Source organism: Hemicordylus capensis, chromosome 10 (genome assembly GCF_027244095.1).
Source record: "Hemicordylus capensis ecotype Gifberg chromosome 10, rHemCap1.1.pri, whole genome shotgun sequence".
In the NCBI taxonomy this organism is placed as follows: domain Eukaryota; kingdom Metazoa; phylum Chordata; class Lepidosauria; order Squamata; family Cordylidae; genus Hemicordylus; species Hemicordylus capensis.
The window spans coordinates 7,626,562-7,646,020 of NC_069666.1; the positions used below are offsets into that span (position 1 = coordinate 7,626,562).

General features: G+C 46.8%; 1 protein-coding gene across 7 annotated transcripts in view; it reads right to left on the minus strand.

The window, feature by feature from the left end:
* NTRK3 (neurotrophic receptor tyrosine kinase 3) overlaps positions 1-19,459 on the minus strand; it is a 364,980-nt gene that overhangs the window by 7,956 nt on the left and 337,565 nt on the right. For 5 of the 7 annotated variants that reach the window (XM_053272596.1, XM_053272592.1, XM_053272597.1 and 2 more), the window contains exon 16: positions 15,209-15,283. The exons of 1 other annotated variant lie outside the window; for it this stretch is intronic. In XM_053272596.1, coding sequence (XP_053128571.1) covers positions 15,209-15,283 — 75 coding nt within the window. The remainder of the gene's footprint in view (positions 1-15,208; positions 15,284-19,459) is intronic. One more of the 7 variants, XM_053272598.1, reaches the window with a different exon arrangement.

Sequence of the window (19,459 nt, forward strand, 5' to 3'; positions counted from 1 at the left end):
TTACTAACTCTGGGCTGTGCTCCTAAGCTATGCAATTAACAGGAGTTGGTAAGTGATTTATAATGTGCTTTTTTTTTGAAGGAGGAAATAAACACTGAATATTGGATGGCTTTAGCACTCTGGCTGATTAATTTCGCAGGAGAACTGGAGCAATATTATGCAATATAAATGGGCAGCATGCAATACATTAGTTATAATGCACCTCTTCTTTTGTACACTCAGGAGTAATTATTAATGTCTGGGTGGTGTGTTGACAGATGAATCATAAGGACACCAAGTAGTTTTCTAATGAGAAGAAATAATAAAGAGGAGGGAAATAATCCAGAAGCAAAAATATTAAGCTCTTGAGGCTGGATTAGTGCAATGATATCCATTCAGTATGAGAGGGAAAGTATTACCATTATAAATAAGTCTAATAAAATAGTGTGTATAGAACTCTGAAATGTTCAAAGTGGTTCATGTATATTATTTTGCTTAAATCCTTACAACAGCCTTGCAAGTTAGGTCAGTATTACGGTCAGTATTTTATGCTGAAAGAGAATTGCTTGGTAAGTTACTAAACTACCTTGTAAGTTGCCTCATAAGGTCATTTGCTACTGTTGAGTTATTTTCAGAATAATATATTGACGTCGAGAGCTGGATTGTGTGTACTCTGATTCTGCTTAAGGGATAGAGCCACTCCGGGAAGAGCAGAAGGTTCCAAGTTCCCTCCCTGGCAGCATCTCCAAGATACATAATGATCCTGCCACCTTGAAGAAGCCGCTGCCAGTCTGGGTAGACAATACTGAGCTAGATAGACCAATGGTCTGACTCAGTATATGGCAGCTTCCTATGTACCTATGTTCCTAAGAAAGCAAAGCAAAGCAAAGTGAGCCCTTAGGAGATAGGGAATCATCTTATTTATTAATTATTTATTTTTCTATGTAAGCCACTTTGGAACATTCTGTTGAAAAGCAGTATAGGAACAGTTCTCCTACCTGCCTACCTCCAACCCCCAAATTGTGCTGAAAGTTCACAAATGGCAGGCAAATGGTGTGAGTTGGACCTCAGATGAATTGCAGTTCAATCCCCAAGAAGCAACAGAAGTCCTCTTGCTCAGATTGCAATATCGAGCACTGGGGATGCTTTCAGAAATAGCACAATCCACTGAGCACAAATCTTCAGGCCTGTGTGCAGCACTGGGCATCACCTAGAGAAACGTGTGTTGCCAAAGGCACTGGAGGCAAACTGCAGAGTCAAACAAGCCTCCCCACGAAAACAGCCTTTTGTTTTCCCCTCTTTGTAAAGCCAATTTACAATTCGCATCTTTGGCTCTGGAGAGGATCATTATGTATTTCAGGACAAGGAAGCTGAACATTTGTGCTGCACCAGTCAATCAATCACTCCGGAGTTTGCTGAGTGAGAGAGTGAGGCGCTGTGGTTTCTGGCAGTAACGGGAAGGCAAGCGAGGAGGGGGCAGTAAGGATGGGAATGCAAAATGATTCAGAAGTGATCTCTGTGCTCTAATGACCCATGCAGAAGTGAGGCATTCCTGGTATTCTGGAGGCAAGAAGTTGAGTGAGGGTGGGCAGTCCTAAAGCTCAGCCGGTTCCTGAGTGGCAAGCGGCTCAAACTGAGAAGCCAAGTCAGAGTTAGCAAAGCTATAGGATGAGACAAAGCCCAGACTGTTGACTCAGGCCCAGGGGCAGCTGGTGCAGGCACCACCAGTGGGGAAGGTGGGAGGCACCTTTAATGGTAAAACCATCTCACCTGAAAGCTTTCCCCAGCCACCCAGCACCACCCAGCACCCGCTGCGGTGGAGGATCAGCCCCATAACTCCACTAACTCACCTTAGACATTGAAAACAACAAAACCCAGTGCCCCATGGGCTTGTCGTTCTTCTGGGGGTGGCTGGCACCCTATGTGCATTACACCTCCACTCGCTCTGGGCCATCCTGGGCAACTGAGCACAGGGGTGATTTGTTCTGTCTACAAATCACCCAAATCAGCCAGATTCGGGTACAAATCATTTTGTGCCCAAATCGATTTGCACATCCCTACTAACCATTACTCCATGCATTACCGGCTGGGAAAATCTATATTAAGGTCTGTGATCTTCCAGTTCTAATTCTCAGCAGGCACAGTTGGCATGAACCACCAAACCTGCCAGAGCATCTGCTCTAAGCCGGGGGAAAGGACCCCGATATTTCCAATGGAAATTTAACACAAGATTACTAAGACATGCACTGGGAAAACAGGTGAGACACACAATTGCTTGAGATAGCCAGAACTGGATGAACTGGTTCTCCCCAAAGCTACCGACTTCATATTATTTTAAGATCAAAACTAAGCCCCAGATCCCTTGGGTGTTTTATTTTCTTTATAGTTCATTTTAAGAATCTGCTTGGGTTTATGGCCCATAATTCTGAAATCAACTTGATCCGAGTAGCATCAATGTGCAACAGGTGATCCTTCCCTTCCCCCCGACTAGCTCCTTCTCCCCAACTCTGCTCCGTTAGGTTTGTTTCCATCCCACGGTTTTCAGCATTCCTAAGGAGCCATTAAGAAGCTGCCAATTGCCTATGCAAATGAAGAGGTGTGTGGGCTGGGGAAGAGAAGTGAAGAGTCTGCTACCTCAAAAGAGTCTGAGATGAATCACTTTGGCTCCACAAGATGCCTGCACCCAAGGGCTGCCTCCCCAACTCGCATGCTCTGTTTAGAAAGGCCTGGGAGGTGATTTGTATGTCCTTAATGATGCCTGCCGGAGGATGAGCATTTAAGAGGCTTCTTCCCATCACTAGTCCATGAGCCAGGCCCATCTCCTTTGGCCATTGGTACCATCTCAGGAGATTGAGGTTCACAGTGTTTTTGGCAACGCCCCCCTCCCCCGGCCAGAAATGGAAATAGGCCTCACTTGCAGCTTTCTCTGTGTTTCTCTGACCCCTTCTTTTTCCCTATCCCCCCAAATGGCAGTCGTTTTGGCACAGAGAAAAGGGTTAGGCTGAGAAAGGAGTGAAAAGGGTTAGGGTCACAACGGACAAATTGTTCCCGTCTCCACGGCAGTGGTTCCCAGCCAGGGTTCCTCTAGATGTTGTTGAACAACAACTCCCATAATCCCCAGACACCATAAATTGTAGCTGAGGGTGCTGGGAACTGTAGTTCAGCAACATCTGGAGAACCATGGCTGGGAAACACTGCTCCATGGAGTAATCTTTGGAGGGATTGGTACTGGGGACCCAGAGATTGGTACTGGGACCAGTGAGGACCCAGGTACCACTGAGGACCCAGGTACCACTGAGGACCCAGGGACCCCAAGCACCCAGGGATCAGTACTGGGACTAGTGCTCTTTAACTTGTTCATACATGATCTAGAAGCTGGGATAAGCAGCTATTTGCATGCCCAAGAACCAACACACCTCAGACTTGAGGGAAGAAACAAAACATTGCTGTGTTTAGCAGGGCTGAAAGCCCAAAGCCAAACCATGAAAATGGGCATACAGGGAGAAATACAACCATGCCCGCCGTGCCCCCCCCCCTACCATTTTGTTGACATTTTGCTAGTCTCACTCACTGAAATTCACTTTCCTATGGAACTTGCAAATGCAAATTCAGACATCTCTATTCAGCTTGCTTTGCTCATCAACTAAGTACTGGCCATCAATCTTCTCCACGTTCTTCTTCCTCCAAGTTTGGCCCCTGTCAATATCATCAGCAGACAGATCTTCTTCTAAATAAGAGTAGGCATGAATTAAACAAGGGCCCATTAAAAAGAAAAAGAAAAAGAAAAAGAAAAAAGATCTCTGGATGCCGCTCTGGATGCCACATAATCAGTTCAGCTGCCTTGGCATTAATCATAATAATATTCAAAATTCATTAGTCCCAATTGTTTTGAAATCTATTTTCTATTAATATCAGGCTCATGATGCATGGATCTGGCAGCTGAAAGAGAGGCAGAGGAACGCCTGCTTTCAATGGGGAGGAGAGCTGGTCTTGTGGCAGTGAGCCCGAACTGTCTCCTTTGCTAAGCAGCGTTTGCATTTGTAAGGAAAACTACAAATGAGCGCTGTCAGATATAACCCTTAGAAGATGGGGTCATAGTACCATGGAAGAGCATCTGCTTTGCATGAGAGCTGGTTTTGTAGTAGCAAGCATGAATTTTCCCCTTTGCTAAGCAGGGCTCACCTTGATTTGCATTTGGATGGATGAGCACTATGCTGTAAGATATTCCCCTTAGGGGATATGGCTGTAGCTCAGTGGTAGAACATCTGCTTGCATGCAGAAGGTCCCAAGTTCATTTCCTGGTGGCATCTCCAGGAAGGGTTGGGAGAGACCCCTGCCTGAAACCCTGGAGAGCCGCAGCCAGTTAGTGTAGACAATACCGAGCTAGATGGACCAATAGTCTGACATGGTATAAGGCAGCTTCCTATGTTCCTAAAGGCCCTAGAAATCTCGTGATTCTTGACTTGTCATGTTTCCTTCGTAGGCTTTACTGCACTGCACCTGCTGGGCCATACAGTGGCTGACACACTGCACAAATCAATGTGAACCATGTTACTGAGCATGTGTCAACACCCTTGGAAGAGCTGCACCCAAGGGAGCTCTGCTACACTGTAAAGTTACACAAACATAATTGTGCAACAGCACACCCATGATTTCCAATCCACATCCTATTCATTCATTCATTCATTCATTCATTCATTCGATTTATATACCACCCTTCCAAAATGGCTCAGGGTGGTTTACAACAGGATAAAAACAATTAAAACCAGTTAACAATTAAAATCAAAGCTATAAAAATAAACATTCAAACAACTAAAAACCCTGGAAAACCAGGGCAACCATTTAAAACAATTTTAAACAGTTTACAGTAGTTTTAAAACCCTGGAAGGCCAGGCCAAACAGATAGGTTTTAAGGGCTCTCCTGAAAGACATTAATGAACACAAATTATGGATTTGAGTAAATACTATTGCATATTTATGTGCAACTTTACATCACAGCAGAGCTGCTCTTCAGTGCAATTTTTCCAGGGCTGTTGACATGCACACAAAAGTGCAGGCAAGGCTGTGAGAGCAAGCATAAATTGCCCCCTTTGCTAAGCAAGTTCCACCTTGGTTTGCATTTGAATGGGAGACATGTGTGAGCATGTGTAAGATCTTTCCCTTAGGGCAGTGGTTCCCAACCAGGGTTCCTCCGGAGGCTGCTGAACTACAACTCCCAGCACCCCCAACCACAATACATTATAGCTGGGTTTTTGGGGAGTTGTAGTTCAGTAACATCTGGAGGAACCCTGATTGGGAACCACTGCCTTAGGGGATGGGGCTGTTCTAGGAAGAGCACCTGCCTGCTTGCATGCAGAAGGTTCCAAGTTCCCTCCCTGACATCTCCAAAATAGGACTGGGAGAGACTCCTGCCTGAAACCTTGGAGGGCTGCTGCCAGCTGTGTAGACAATACTGAGCTAGCTGGACCAATGGTCTGACTCGGTATAAGGCAGCTTCCTAGAGCTACAGAGCTACACTGGAGGGAAGTTAAGAAATCCAGCCTCCTTGATCACACTTGCATTGTGATTGCATAGGCATCTGCTTGAAAAATCCAGTGGCGGGGGTGGGGGGAGTTCTGTGTGCACCAAAACTCCCCCTACGCTTGTCCTCCGTCACTTGTTGCTTGCCACTCTGCAAACTTCATCCGCCCTCTCTCCTTCCCACTAGTCTGACAAGGTGAAAGCCCCTTTATGATGGATAGGTGGTTGGCCCTCATTAAATCTCCCCAGTCTCATCAAAGCCAACTGGAGTGGCATTTCGTCAATCTCGCCTCAACCAATACAGGACGGTTCCCTGACTGTACATTTCTGAAGGCTTCGTCCTGTCAACTTCAGTGATCTGGCCAATGCCACTTCTGCTGCCTCCTTTGGGAGGAGAAGTCTTTCATCCCTGCCTAAGGAGTGACGGGTTATCACTGTGGAAATGTCAAGGAAATGCTGAGTGACTGGAGGCCGAGCTGGCTTCTGACTCTTGGGCTGGGGAAAGGAGCTATTAGAGCTGCTCCCTCCATTATGTGGGGTGAGCAAAACACACTACCCCTGGCTGAGCTCTGTGGGGCCTGGCTTCTCATTTAAGAGGTTCTTAACCCATGCACTGGCCTCTGTACTTGAAGAGAGGGGCATGTGCCATATCTGCGCCTACAGCTGGTAAGCGGAGGTATGAAGTCTTGAGTTGGCCAGGGCTGGTATCAATACTAGGAATCTAGGAATCAGATGTTCTTGACCTGTCTACTCAGCAGAGCTTCTGCCTGCTGCATAATTCATTCATTTAAATATATATATATATATAGAGAGAGAGAGAGAGAGAGAGAGAGAGAGAGGGAGAGGGAGAGGGAGAGGGAGAGGGAGAGGGAGAGGGAGAGGGAGAGGGAGAGGGAGAATATATATTTTCTAGGTATGTGCTTAAAATATCCCTCCCCTGGAAATTATTCACACATGGCTTCATGCTGCAGGATAAATGTTGAGCGAAGCCACTTCGAATTACACTCGCAGCATTGAGGGAAGCAGCCCCTCCCCTCTGCTCTCGGGTTTTCTTTTGGTGCACATTCACATTGCATGCCTCAGTGTTTTCCTTCTAGCCAATGGAAGAGAGCAAGTGAGATAGTGCTTCTTGGATAGGAACACAATGATTCTATGTCAGTACCTCCCCCTATTTGCTCCGTCAAACTCTTGAAACCAGCATTTTAAAAACCCAGAAATACATTGAGATAAACTAGAATTTGGAAGACAACACCTGATTTATGTGTGGAGTGCTTCCAAGGAACTTGAATGGACTTCGGGTTAAGTTTGACTGGTGTGTGAATGCACACACTCTCTTCCAGAGGAGATTCGGGGTAACAGCCCTGTCTGTAAAAGCTGCTGCTAATTGGGCAAAGAGACACCTTAATGACTCAATATTGGCGATTTCCGTATCTGCGGTTGTAGCGTGAAATGGAACCCCCTGAATATCAAGGTCCTCCTATAATATTTCCCCACTGGGGAGTTGTTCAAACCTGCCCCCCACCCCCAGATCATGGAGGATGCCTTTCTTCTAGTAGTATTTAGACAGAGATCTGTAGATCACTTTCATGCCTTCAGAACCCACTGACAGAATGACGACATTGAGCAAGCATCCTGCTCGTGTTATCTGTCTTTTGTAGGGCTTCACAGGAGGATATGAAGGAGAAGGACAAGGAGAGGATCAATGTCGGTAGACATCGGGGCTGTCAAGACCATTAGTGAGAAAGCGATGAGAAACCATTTCAGAGTTCACCTTCTTCTCTCCCCTGCACCACTATTTCCTCGCCTTCCTGAAAGCAATCGGAGGTCCTAAGCCATGCAGCCCCCAAAGGAAGCATTTTGCTAAAACCATCCACCAGGTGGGATGCAGCTGAAAGCTTTTGCCGTAAGACTTCATTAGCTCCCGGTCAGCTGGATGACTTAACCAGCTAAACTTTCCCAGATGTCTCTGTGGACACTCTTTCTCCATTAGGGGTTAGCCACAAATGGCGGATGGAAGGAGACAGAGAGAGAGAGAACGGAGACACCAACTCCAACTGCGCCCAGTGGAATGAAGGCTGCCTCGGCAGCTATGAGCAAGGTGCCCCATAAAGGGCAGTAATTTCGAGCCAGACAACTTCCTTATGAAGTCATCGTTTACCAAATGCCTCCAGGTCAGAACTTCTGCAGCAGGTTTATCTGCTTCTATGTACTGACTTCAGTGAAATAACTCTGGCTGTTTCTCACAGCCAACCACAAGCTTTCTCTAGATTTCTGTTCACCTCCAGAACTATGTCTTAGCTGCATCTAGGCAAGGGCCACTTAAGTGTGTGTGAAACCTGGGCGCCCCTATCTCAGGATGCACACCATTTCTGGGATCCTTCTGTTCACAAAAGCAGAAATGTTGTTTTTCTAAACAAGCCAGAACCACCGATGAATATCAGTATGGACAACACTCGGCTAAATTGACCTATGGCCTAACTCAAGATAGCTTTATACATTCTCGGGGGACCCCTCTTGGTAAGAGGTTGGAGCTCAGTGGTAGAGCATCTGCCGTGCGTAAGTCCCAGCTTCAATCCTTGCACCTCCTGGTAGGGCTCGGAGACAGCCCTGTCCGAAATGCTGGAAAGAAGCTGCCAGTGAGTGTGGACAACAGTGAGCTAGGTGGACCAAGGGTCTAACTCAGCAGAAAGCAGCTTCATAAACTCCCCAGGAGCACCCATTGTCCAGTGGTAGAGTGCCTCCTTTGCATACTGATGGGCCCAGGTTCTTATTGTGCATCACAACACATGCAGTTTGTCTCACTGACCTACTCAACTGCTAACTGAGCAAAGAGGCACCTTTTAAATAGGGATGTGCAAAACGTTTAAAAGGCACCTTTTAAATAGGGATGTGCAAAACAGCGAATTTCGGGTGATTCGGGGCCGAACCGAATCACCCACGAAAAGATCCGAGAAATTTCGGGCACAAGCCGAATCACCCAAATTTAGCAGGGGGAGAGCACTGGCCCTATCCATCCCCAGCACAGCATCCCCCCAGTGGCTGTTGCTGGTGTCTACCTTAGATTGTGAGCCGTTTTGGGACAAGAAGCCTTACTAACTAAATAACTAAATAACTTACTTACTTATTGTTATGTAAACTGGTTTGAGAACACTTGTTGAAAAGTGGTAGATAAATATTTGTCATAGTAATTGCTGCTTCCCCCTTTCTTCAGACCTAGAAAATATATAATTCTCAGTCTTGTTCAGGACACTTATCCATCACAATGAACGCTGCCAGGGACAAAATAATGCATATTCCGAGTAGTTTTCTGTCTTCTAAGAAAAGCACTACTGCATACAGAGACCTTAATATTTAAAACCACTCCTTCGTGGATTAGCCTTCGTGCATGAGGAGTTTCTATGCTAGGAAGCCGCCATCAGGAATGTTAATGTGAGTCTATCAAGTACTAACTGTTTAAAAAATGTATTGTTTCTGGACTGATTTTATGGTACCATCAGCATGAAATACAGCCTGGGACTTTGCTAGATTTTAAGCAAATGAAAAGAAACAAATAAGCTTAGAAAAACCACAGTCGCATTTGCTACTGTATTTCTCAGATAGTCATTAAAGACAGCCATTAATTGTTTAAAGGATTTAGTTTTGATTTTAATTGTGAATTGATTTTAATTGTTCTTATTCTGTTGTAAACCGCCCCAAGCCATTTTTAGAAGGGTGGTATAGAAATCAAATAAATAAACAGATAGATAAATAAAATAAAATAAATAAAGTAAGTTGTTCTCATGCCTGTTTTCAGTTGGTGGGAAGGGTGTGAGGAGAAGGCAATTATGATTCACGCATGGGCCCTGCGGCTGGTGCATGCACATGATCCATGCTGTTCCCAGGAGTGCAGAGTTCTGGAGGCTGGGAAAATGCAGCAAGGTATGAGGTACACTTAGGGATTTCCCCACAAGTCAAACACTCGAGGTGCCCGGCTCTGCAGGCACACGATGGGGACCTGGGTAAAAGGGCATGCCTGCAACCTTTTACCCAAGTAAAAAGACAGGTAAAAATCCTGGGCTACTCAGGGAGGCAGCTCTGGGATCAATGATGATCCTGGCACTTTGTACTGCGTAGCCCTACCCAGGGCTACTGCTCAAACCTGGGTAGGGCTGCTCGTGTGAACAGCCTCATTCTCTTTATACAGGTACGAAAGCAACTGAGGGCCCTATCCGGCCACTCCCAATATCCCTCCTGATCCTCCTACCAGACATCTCTTTCCACCTGCATTGATTGATTGATTGATTGACCAGTTGGTTGGTTGGTTGGTTAAGTGCCGTCAAATCGGAGTCAACTCTTAGCGACCACATAGATAGATTCTCTCTAGGATTATCTGTCTTCAACTTGGCCTTGAAGGTCTCTCAGTGGTGCATTCATTGCTGTCATCATCGAGTCCATCCACCTTGCTGCTGGTCATCCTCTTCTTCTCTTGCCTTCCACTTTTCCCAGCATTATGGTCTTCTCAAGGTAGCTGTGTTTTTGCATTTGTATTTGTACTAAATGCTGCCTTGCTTTTTGAACCCAGAAGGGACCAGTCTGCTTTAAAAGCACATTATTTCAAGCTTTGGGATGCCTGTTGCACATCCTCATTGGTGAACCTGCCCCTCTGTTCTTCATGTACCTTATTTTGCTCTCCTGTTTTGCTTTTCTCCATACCTTATTATGAGCAATTCAAGTGTGTCTCTTTTTCGACAACAGCAAATCTGTGCTTGCACTGTGACACCAGGTAGCCATGCAGCATTTCAGAAGTCTGTCAAAGGTGAACATGGTATAGAACTCTAATTATATGGTAGCCGGTGACCTTGTGAGCACAGGTGATCTATCACGTCGTCGCAGGGTAAATTATTTGGGTATTTCTGACTTCCCTGCTACAGCCACATCCAGAAACTGAAAACACAGCGTCCCAAGCAGTAATTAATCTCTTAACCTCCTTGACAGTTCCTGACTTGGGCATTTACTAACTTTCCAGGGGAACAGCAGCATTGCTCAAGAGGGTCAGAGAATGGGTGCCACTGCAGTCATTACTACACCAGGAGGCACAACGCTGAACTGACAGAAGTCATCTTGTAAAGACTTGCGGCTACGAACACAGGAAGCTGCCATATACTGAGTCAGACCATTGGTCTATCTAGCTCAGTATTGTCTTCACAGACTGGCAGCGGCTTCTCCGAGGTTGCAGGCAGGAATCTCTCTCAGCCCTATCTTGGAGATGCTGCCAGGGAAGGAACTTGAAACCTTCTGCTCTTCCCAGAGGGGCTCCATCCCCTGAGGGGAATATCTTACAGTGCTCACACTTCTGGTCTCCCATTCATATGCAACCAGGGCAGACCCTGCTTAGCTAAGGGGACAAGTCATGCTTGCTACCACAAGACCAACTCCCCTCTGGCTACTGGCAGTTCTGTGCAAATGACACACTGAGGTTGTTCACAGGGCCTCCTGCTGGGCTGGGGAGGGTTGGAGAGGGGAGGCAGGATACCTCCTCTCCACCCAGACAATACGGCATGGTCCTGGGTCGTGCAGCTTGTGCGCCCACATGGCCTGCGCTTTTGCTAGCTGCACAGTGTTCTGGAAGCCAGGGAAATACATCCTGGCCTCCAGATCTCCCACAATGCACTGCGTGACGAGTGTGATGCATTGAGGGATTATGCCGTGAGTCGGGCACTCTAGGTGTCTGCTCAGTCTGCATGCAGCCAGAGCATTTACACAAGCTTGTACCTGGGTAAAAGGTTGCACTTGCACCCAGGTAAGTAGTCAGGTAAGAATCCCTGGCTACTTAGGAGGGCAGTGAGGGGATCGGCCTCAATCCCGGAACTTCACATGGGCAGCCGTACCCAGGTAGGGCTGCCCAAGCCTGCGTAGGGCTGCTCATGTGAACAGCCTCACTGTCTCTTTCTTAGCAGCCACGAAAGCAGCCAAGAAACACAAGAGAGGCACCACCAACAGCCACTGGAGGGATGCTGTGCTGGGGATGGATGGACAAGACTTATCACAAGACCGATGCCAATCCAGTACATAAAATCACTTAATTCCTTAGTTACTCTCTGTATAGAACTTGGGTAGGATGCATCTCCTACCCTATTAATGATTGTGAGAACAGCCCTATAAAATTCTTCCAAATGTCTATTCTGGATCTGCTTCCTTGTCATCTGAGCCAAGTGGTTCTAGTCCTCCCCTCCCTCAGGAGCCATTTCTCCCCCCCCCATCATGTTTCCTTACTGCTCTTCTTCCAAGGAACTCAGGGCAGTGTCTAGGGCTTTCCCCACATGCTGCCTTCACAAAGACCCTGCGAGGTAGGCTTAGCGGTGAGCTGCGAGGACTCTCCTAAGATGGCCATGTGAACTTCAAGGATATGAAGCCTGGCCTCCTCACTCCTGACATCTGACACTCTACCCACCCACTACACCACACTGCCTCTTCCCCTTTCAATGACTGTCTTTTCCATGGGTCAAAACTCTCCAGACTGCTATGTGGATGATCAGTATATTTTTGTGCACATTAAGTCCACTCATGTTGCTCCCTCAGGAGTAGTTATAGCCTATAAAGCAATTGCTGCAGTGATTTTCAGATTATAGTCTAATAAAATCTGATAATTTGTTACAAAGCATTCAGGCGGGGATTATATGACTCTTCTGACATTTGAAAATAACGCTTCACAGTCCATTTTTCAAGGCTGGGTGCTGTCAGAGGATGGCCGGATCCACCATTCCAGACTGCAAATGGCCACTTAGTCTAGAAATGTATCTAGTTTTATATGTACGCGTGCCAGGCTGACAGACCAAATACCAGCAACGTGTTCCATTTTTTGGAGTGGGGGCGGGTAGGGGAGTCCAATCTGTTAACTGAGCTCAACACGACTATTCCAGTTGCCTCTATACAAGTGTGGGACATTTCAGGTTTTCCTGGAAGAAAAACCAGTAGGGTTGTTCTCACGACCTTAAGCGGGGTTGGAGGAGTGCCCAACCAGGTTAAGAGAGCCATGTTTGCTCCTGAATGCATGCCATTGTGCATGTTCCATTGCATGCCATTGTACATTCCATTAGCATGCCATTGTCTCATAGTGCCATGCCATTAACATGCCATGGTGCATGCATGCCACTGTGCCATGAGTAGGAGAGCCATGCATGCTCTTGGTCATGTGTTTGTAATCATCAAGGTAGGAGGAGGGGAGAGAGGTCATGTGGGAACCGTGTAGGAGGGGTGTGACCAACCAATATTTGGTCCCCAGCATTTCATCAAGAGTGGATGGAAAGCCATCCTACCCAGCTCCTACATGATCACTCTCCCCTCCTCCTACCATGCTATTTGCAAATGCACAACTACCAACTGGAAGCACACACAGCTCTCTTAACCTGGTTGGGTGCTCATCCGACCCTGTATAGGATTCTGAGAACAGCCCTGGTGTATGTCAACAGGGGTGTCGGCATGCTCACCTAACCTAAAAATTACCGTCCTACAGACGGCGGCAGTTGACAGAACGGCAGAGTCACAAGTGTGTGATGAAGTAAACATTTGGCAGCTCATCTTAAAAAGGAATCATAAACACAGGGATGATTGTTTGTGGGCTGAATGGTACAGCACATAATTCCATGAAACTCTTTCAAAACCTAGGGAAACAGATAAGGAAGGACATGCATGTGGGAACTGACTCAGGAACCCAAAACCAAACAACTCGACATTTTAGGTGATTGTGAAGTAGACCTGAGTAAACATGCTTTGAAAGCTGAGCTGGATCACGACTGTGTGACTGCAGTGATTCACCAGGAAGATTACACAGTGTGGTGAATTCTTCCTTCTCTTCCCCCATAACAGCTCCATCCCTTTAATTGCTATCATCTCAGTGTGTTAACATTATTTAATTGCTATATTGTTAAATGGTACAAGATGTACTAAGGGTTTTTTTTTTTTTAAAAAAATCAGCATATTTTATAGACTTAGAAAAATAACTTTCTTGTACAGCAAAGAAATGTCTATATGGTGAAACAAGACCGCAGGAACAAAGGAAGCTGCCTTACACAGAGTCAGACCATTCATCCATCTAATTCAGTATTGTCTGTCTCCACTGACTGGCAGTGGCTCTCCAAGGGTTCGGGAAGGAGTCTTTCCCAGCCCTACCTGGAGAGGCCACCGGGGAGTAAAACTGGGGCCTTTTTCATGCAGAGCAGATATTCTTCTACTGAGCTATGGAATTTATAAAAAACTGGGGTGGGTAAATCTTTATAAACAAGGAACATCACCAAATAGGCAGATCCTTGAAAATGGAAAACCAGGAGCTTTCCCACACATAGCTTCCAGCTCTCGAGGTAAATGTTGAGCAAAGCTACTTCGAATTATACTCGCAGCATGAGGGAAGCAGCCTCTCCCCTCTTCTCTCGGGTTTTCTTTTGGTGCAGGTTCACATTGCATGCCTCCGTGTTTTCCTTCGAGCCAATGAGGGGCGGGGGAGACTTGCCTTGGGTAGGAACACGTTGCCTTCAAAACTTTGTGTTCTAGACTGGGAGCACTTGTATACACTAACAGATTTCTTCCCTTTTTTCCCAACACCTGTGTGGTGTTCTAACCAGCGAAACCTTAATCAAGCAGACTAATATTGTTCCCAAAGAAGTCAACTTGAGCAAACACAGAGGTTTCACTTTTGTAACTAGAACTTAAAGAGTTTGCTTCCTGAAAACTGGTTTTTCCACTCTTCACAGCTAGGCAAGCCAGCTCGATTTGCATTTCTAAAGAGCTATATGTGCATTCCTAAAGAGTGTTTCCTTCTTATCATGCTAATGATTCTAGGTCAATGCACTCATTCTGCAAACCCAATTTAAGGGGAGGGCTAGTTTGGCGGGTTAACCAACAGGCTCGCCTGTGAGCCCGGTGGCTCCCATGATCAGGAGAAATTGGGCTAGGCTCCCCTAGCCCAATTTCGCCTGATCGTGGGAATAGCCCCTGTGTCTGCCATTGCCTGAGCTCCCCAGAGAAAAGTAGAGAGGGCAGGAGAGGTAAGATGCATGGGTGTAGGAAAGTAGAAGCCAAACAGAATCTTTTAAAAGGAGGTAGCAGGTCCAAAGAAATCCATGAAAGGGCATCTGGGTAAGGGAGTGGCTGGAAGGACTGGGAGGAAGAAGAAGTGGTCTGAGAAGGGAAAGGAAGTTGTGCAGAGTCACAAAGGGGTTCAATTGCATTGCGGTTTTTGACAACCACCTGAATCTCTACCTGAAAGCAGGAAACCCTCTGATGAAATTACCTAATGTCTCTCCTTAGGAAGAACTCTGGCATTCTCTTCAAATGCAAGTTTCTCCTTGTGAAGGGAAATTTATTTTTGGATTTCACTCTGCCGAAATGTTGGGTGCAACCCTCCCAGCAGGCCTCTAATTGGAGCAAAAAGGCAGAAGTGGTGATTGGGAAGGGGAGCATCTCTTTGAAAGAGAGTTTAGAGCAGGGCTGGGTAAATTCAGCCCTCCAGCTGTGTTTGGACTACAATTCTCATCACCCCCAGCCATGGTGGCCAATGGTAAAGGATTGTGGGGATTGTAGTCCAACTGCTGCAGAAGGGCTGAAGTTGTGCAGCTCTGGTTGAGGCAAGCATCCCTGAGTTTGGGGGCCTCATCTACAGCATGCTCCCCATCACCGTTGACCCAGCCCTCCCATCAGCTTCCAACTGTCCCCGCTGGAGTTGAAATCCACTCACTGTTGTAGCTGCCATTGCTGCTAGTCTCTGCTGTTGCCACGTTGTGCTGAAATAGCCCTTCGGATGCGGCACTTCCTGACAGTGAATGGGTGAAGACAAGGGAAAAGGGAGAGAGGGAAAAGAAGGGGGAGGAAAACAACAGAGAAGGGAAGCAGGCAGGGAGGACGAGGAGGGGGGCGGTATGTGAAGGAATGAAGCAGGGGAGAAGAAGGGAAAGGGTGTGTCTTTAACTACATCACATGTCTTTGCACTGGCTACAACATTCCAACAGCTTAATGCATATTTCAGGCTTGCAAACAGGTACTTGCCTAGGGAGAGCTAAGGATTTCTTCCAGGCGACCAGTGTCAGGGGCTGACTTTCAGTAGGCTGCAGCAGGGAACTTGCTCTGTTACATACAAAGCTCTGACCCAGAATTGAGTCGTCTATTAATGAATTAGCACCAAGTCCCTCACAAATGTGCGGTGCACTATGGGCGAGAGCAGTGTACCCTCTAAGACGTGCGAATGTGCTCACACATTTTTTGATGTCCACTCGGTTAATTTTTGATCCCGCTCAGGTTGAATCAGGAAGGTTCCACTCTGAATGCATATGCGGGCACACTGCCTTGATACTGCTGCCCAGAACAAAACTCATTCCGCATACAGATGAAAAAAATTAGAGAGAATACTGGGCGAGAGGCACTCCCCCATCCCAGGAAAGGCAACATTTGTAAATTAGACAACTTTTGTAAACTCTTTCCATGTGCCATAAATAACAAAGGCAGGGATGAGTAGAAAATATATTCTGGGCTAGCAACTTTTGTGGATTTATTTGCAAGTCCATTATAATGTATACTGATGACGAATATTTATGACTAGCATTTATATTGAGGATGGGATTTCTGTGGTTTTACCATTATCATTCTTCCATGTGTTTGTGTGTGCGTGCACGCATGCATGTATGCATGTACACAAGGGGCAGCTTTGCCTCCATTCATATTGGTGAGGCATGGCCAATCAGGAATAAGATGCATATGCCCTGCTGAGATGAATATGCTGTCGACAAGATTTCATTTTGTGGTGTGGCAACCAGCAGTCTACCCACCTACCAGTCTAACAAAGAGCTCCCTTTCAAAATGAACTATTGCAAAGGGGTTTGGGGGGTGGGGGTGGTTTTTTTGTTTGTTTGTTTGTTTGCCTATTCTACTCTGTCTGGGTTCCCTAATTGGCTATGACATTATTCAATAGGTCACAACTGGTAAGTCAGTGTGAATGGGAAGGTGGAAAATAACAACAGAGAGGAACTATGGCGCGCACATATCCTGATGCAATGGCTGCATAGATTAACAGCATTTCAACTCAAGGAAAACTGGTAGTACGGGAGAAAATTCTCTGAAGCTTCATGAAATTCAGAGTGAACTTCCACTTTTGTAAATGTCTCTGCATAAGCCTAAAGCTTTTCTGCTCTGGTATGACGACACTAAGGGCCAAACTGACCCACTGTTGTGCATATGGGAAGTGAAGAGCAAGGATCAGTGCAGACTTAATACAGTACATGGAGGAGGAGTGATGCTGCTTTTCTAAAGGGAGGGTGGGAATGGGAGTTCTTTCCACCTTGCTTTCCTTGGGTTGTCTGAAGGGACCCATAATACCTGCGTCCTCCTTCAGGGTGTGTGAGGGCAATGCCACAGCCAATCCATTTCCCTCTTCGGGAGGAAATCTGGGCTTGAGGTGGCGAGCGTGAATTGTCCCCTTTGCTAAGCAGGACATACCCTGGTTTGCATTTGGATGGGTGACTACATGTGAGCGCGACCTGCTGTAAGATACTCCCCCTAGGAGATGGGGCCATGGCTCAGTGGGAGAGCATCTGCTTGCATGCAGAAGGTCCCAGGTTCACTCCTTGGCATCTCCAGGAAGGGCTGGGAGAGATTCCTGCAGGGATGTCGCTATAATTGAGCAGATGGGTTCAAAGATCCCGGGGCCCCTAGCTCCTGAGGGGCCCCCAGCTCCACCCCTCCCTATTTTCTTCATCATATCCCTTGTCACTCCTAAAGGCCACTGGGGAGATGGGTGAACACGGGCCCCCTCTCCCCTAGCGATGCCCCTGGACTCCTGCCTGAAACCTTGGAGAAGCCGCTGCCAGTCTGTGTAGACAATGCTGAGCTAGATGGATCAATGGTCGGGCTCACTATAAGGCAGTTTCTGATGTTCCTAACCTCACTCAGAAAAGTATCATGTCAAGAAAAGGTATTTAGAAACTAGGATTTCACATCTAACCTGAATGACTCTGTGAGGGATGAAGGCAAAATTGTGTTAACAGCTCTCTATTTCAAACTAGGTACTTAGGAAAATTATATAGATGGCTCACTGATAGTTGAAGAATCAAGATTAGATGGGAAAGATCTTACTGTTGTCATGTTTTAGAATGGATTTCCTCTGTATTCAAAAGTTACAAGAAATTCCTGCAGACAGCTTTGGCATGTTATATCAAAAGAGACCCCAAGCTAGAAAAGCAATCAGAAACTGAGGGGGTACGACACAAATATAATAAAGAATAATGTTAATCACATCTAACCCACAGGGATGAAAGAGTGTGCCTCCCCCTTGCCTGTCCCCATGCAAATAATTTAGAGAGATGGCAATCCAGTGTTGATTTACAACCCACTTGGAGTAAATATGAAGAAAGTAGCATAGCTTCTGACAATAAAAAACCAATGATCTCATACATTTTCCTTGTAAGACAAGAAAAGAAAGCGAGAGAACAGACAAACCACTTTTTCCTGGCTGCTGCAGGATTCTGGTACAAGGTTTCGAAGCTTAAGGTATTGCATGACATTGCTAATGACTGCAAAGAATTAGAGGGGATTTAGAGCAATATGTTTTAGATTAATAATTGATTATCTTCTCTCCACATCCAAAATGAAAGAAGGGGATTCTACCCCCCCTTCTTCTTGAGACTGGCCACAAGCCCATCAGACCTCACAACGTTCATGATCGGCTGCCCTATTTCCCCTCCATCACCCGCCATCTTAAAAGCAGCTATGAGGAGCTCCTGTTTTCATCAGACTGAACAGTTATTTTTAACCAAAGCCGAAGGAGGAATGGCAGTGCCAGCTGAAACTGGAGCCAAACCCAGTACTGGGGGGAACAAGGAGAGCTGGCCATGTGGAGGAGAGCATGACTTGTCCCCTTAGCTAAGCAGGGTCTGCCCTGGTTGCATATGAATGGGAGACTAGAAGTCTGAGCACTCTAAGAGATTCCCTTTAGGAGATAATGGGGCTGCTCTGGGAAGAGCAGAAGGTTCCAAGTTCCCTCCCTGGCAGCATCTCCAAGATAGGGCTGAGAGAGATTCCTGCCTGCAACCTGGGAGAAGCCGCTGCCAGTCTGGGTAGACAATTCTCAGCTAGATAGACCAAGGGTCTGACTCCGTCTATGGCAGCTTCCTATATTCCTATGTAATGATTATTTTACTAAAGACTCCAGGTCTCATTAGGCAGAATAACATGCTTTGGGCAAATTAGTTGTTCCTTGGTATCGTCTGGTAATCCATAAAGCTCTATACACAATCAGTGTGTAGAGCCGAAAGGGGTTCTGCAGGGAGAGCGGGCTCTACCCACTCTCCCCGCTGGGCGGATCGCCCACCCAGATGAGCGGTGGCTTGGCTCCGGCACTCCCACATCTGCCCGTGGCTCACCCAGCCACTCTGGGGATCGACACCCTCCCCGGAGCCCCAGAAATGCACTGAAAAAACAGAGTTAACAAAGCACTTGCACCGTTAACCTCGTTTAAGGGGGAGGGTATTTAGACGGGCTTGCTGCCGAACCATTACCGGGAACCCCATGGCTCCCGTTGCTGCACACGAGCAGCAGAAACCCCTTAGCCCAGTTTCTGCTGCTCCTGAGAATCGCCTCTGTGTGTAACTGAAATGTTGGTCTACTCTCGGGCGGGGGAGGCACTCCAAGGAGGCGCTAATTGGCTTGAAATGTGTGGAAAGACCCAGGAGCTATTCACACAAGCTATTGGGTGGGTGGGTGGGCAGGGGGAAGGCTGCACAAACCCAACCTTCCACCCAGATGATCAGTAAAAGTGCGCTGGGAGCATGGACCGTGCTCCCAGATGGTTGAGCTCCAGAGAGCTGAGACTCTGGGAATCCCACAATGCACCGAGCTCTAGGCACCAGAGATGGGTGCCTAGAGTGTCCAACTCCTGGGGAATCCCACAATGCACCGAGCGTGGTGCATTGGGGGATTCCCCCAGGAGTTGGACACTCTA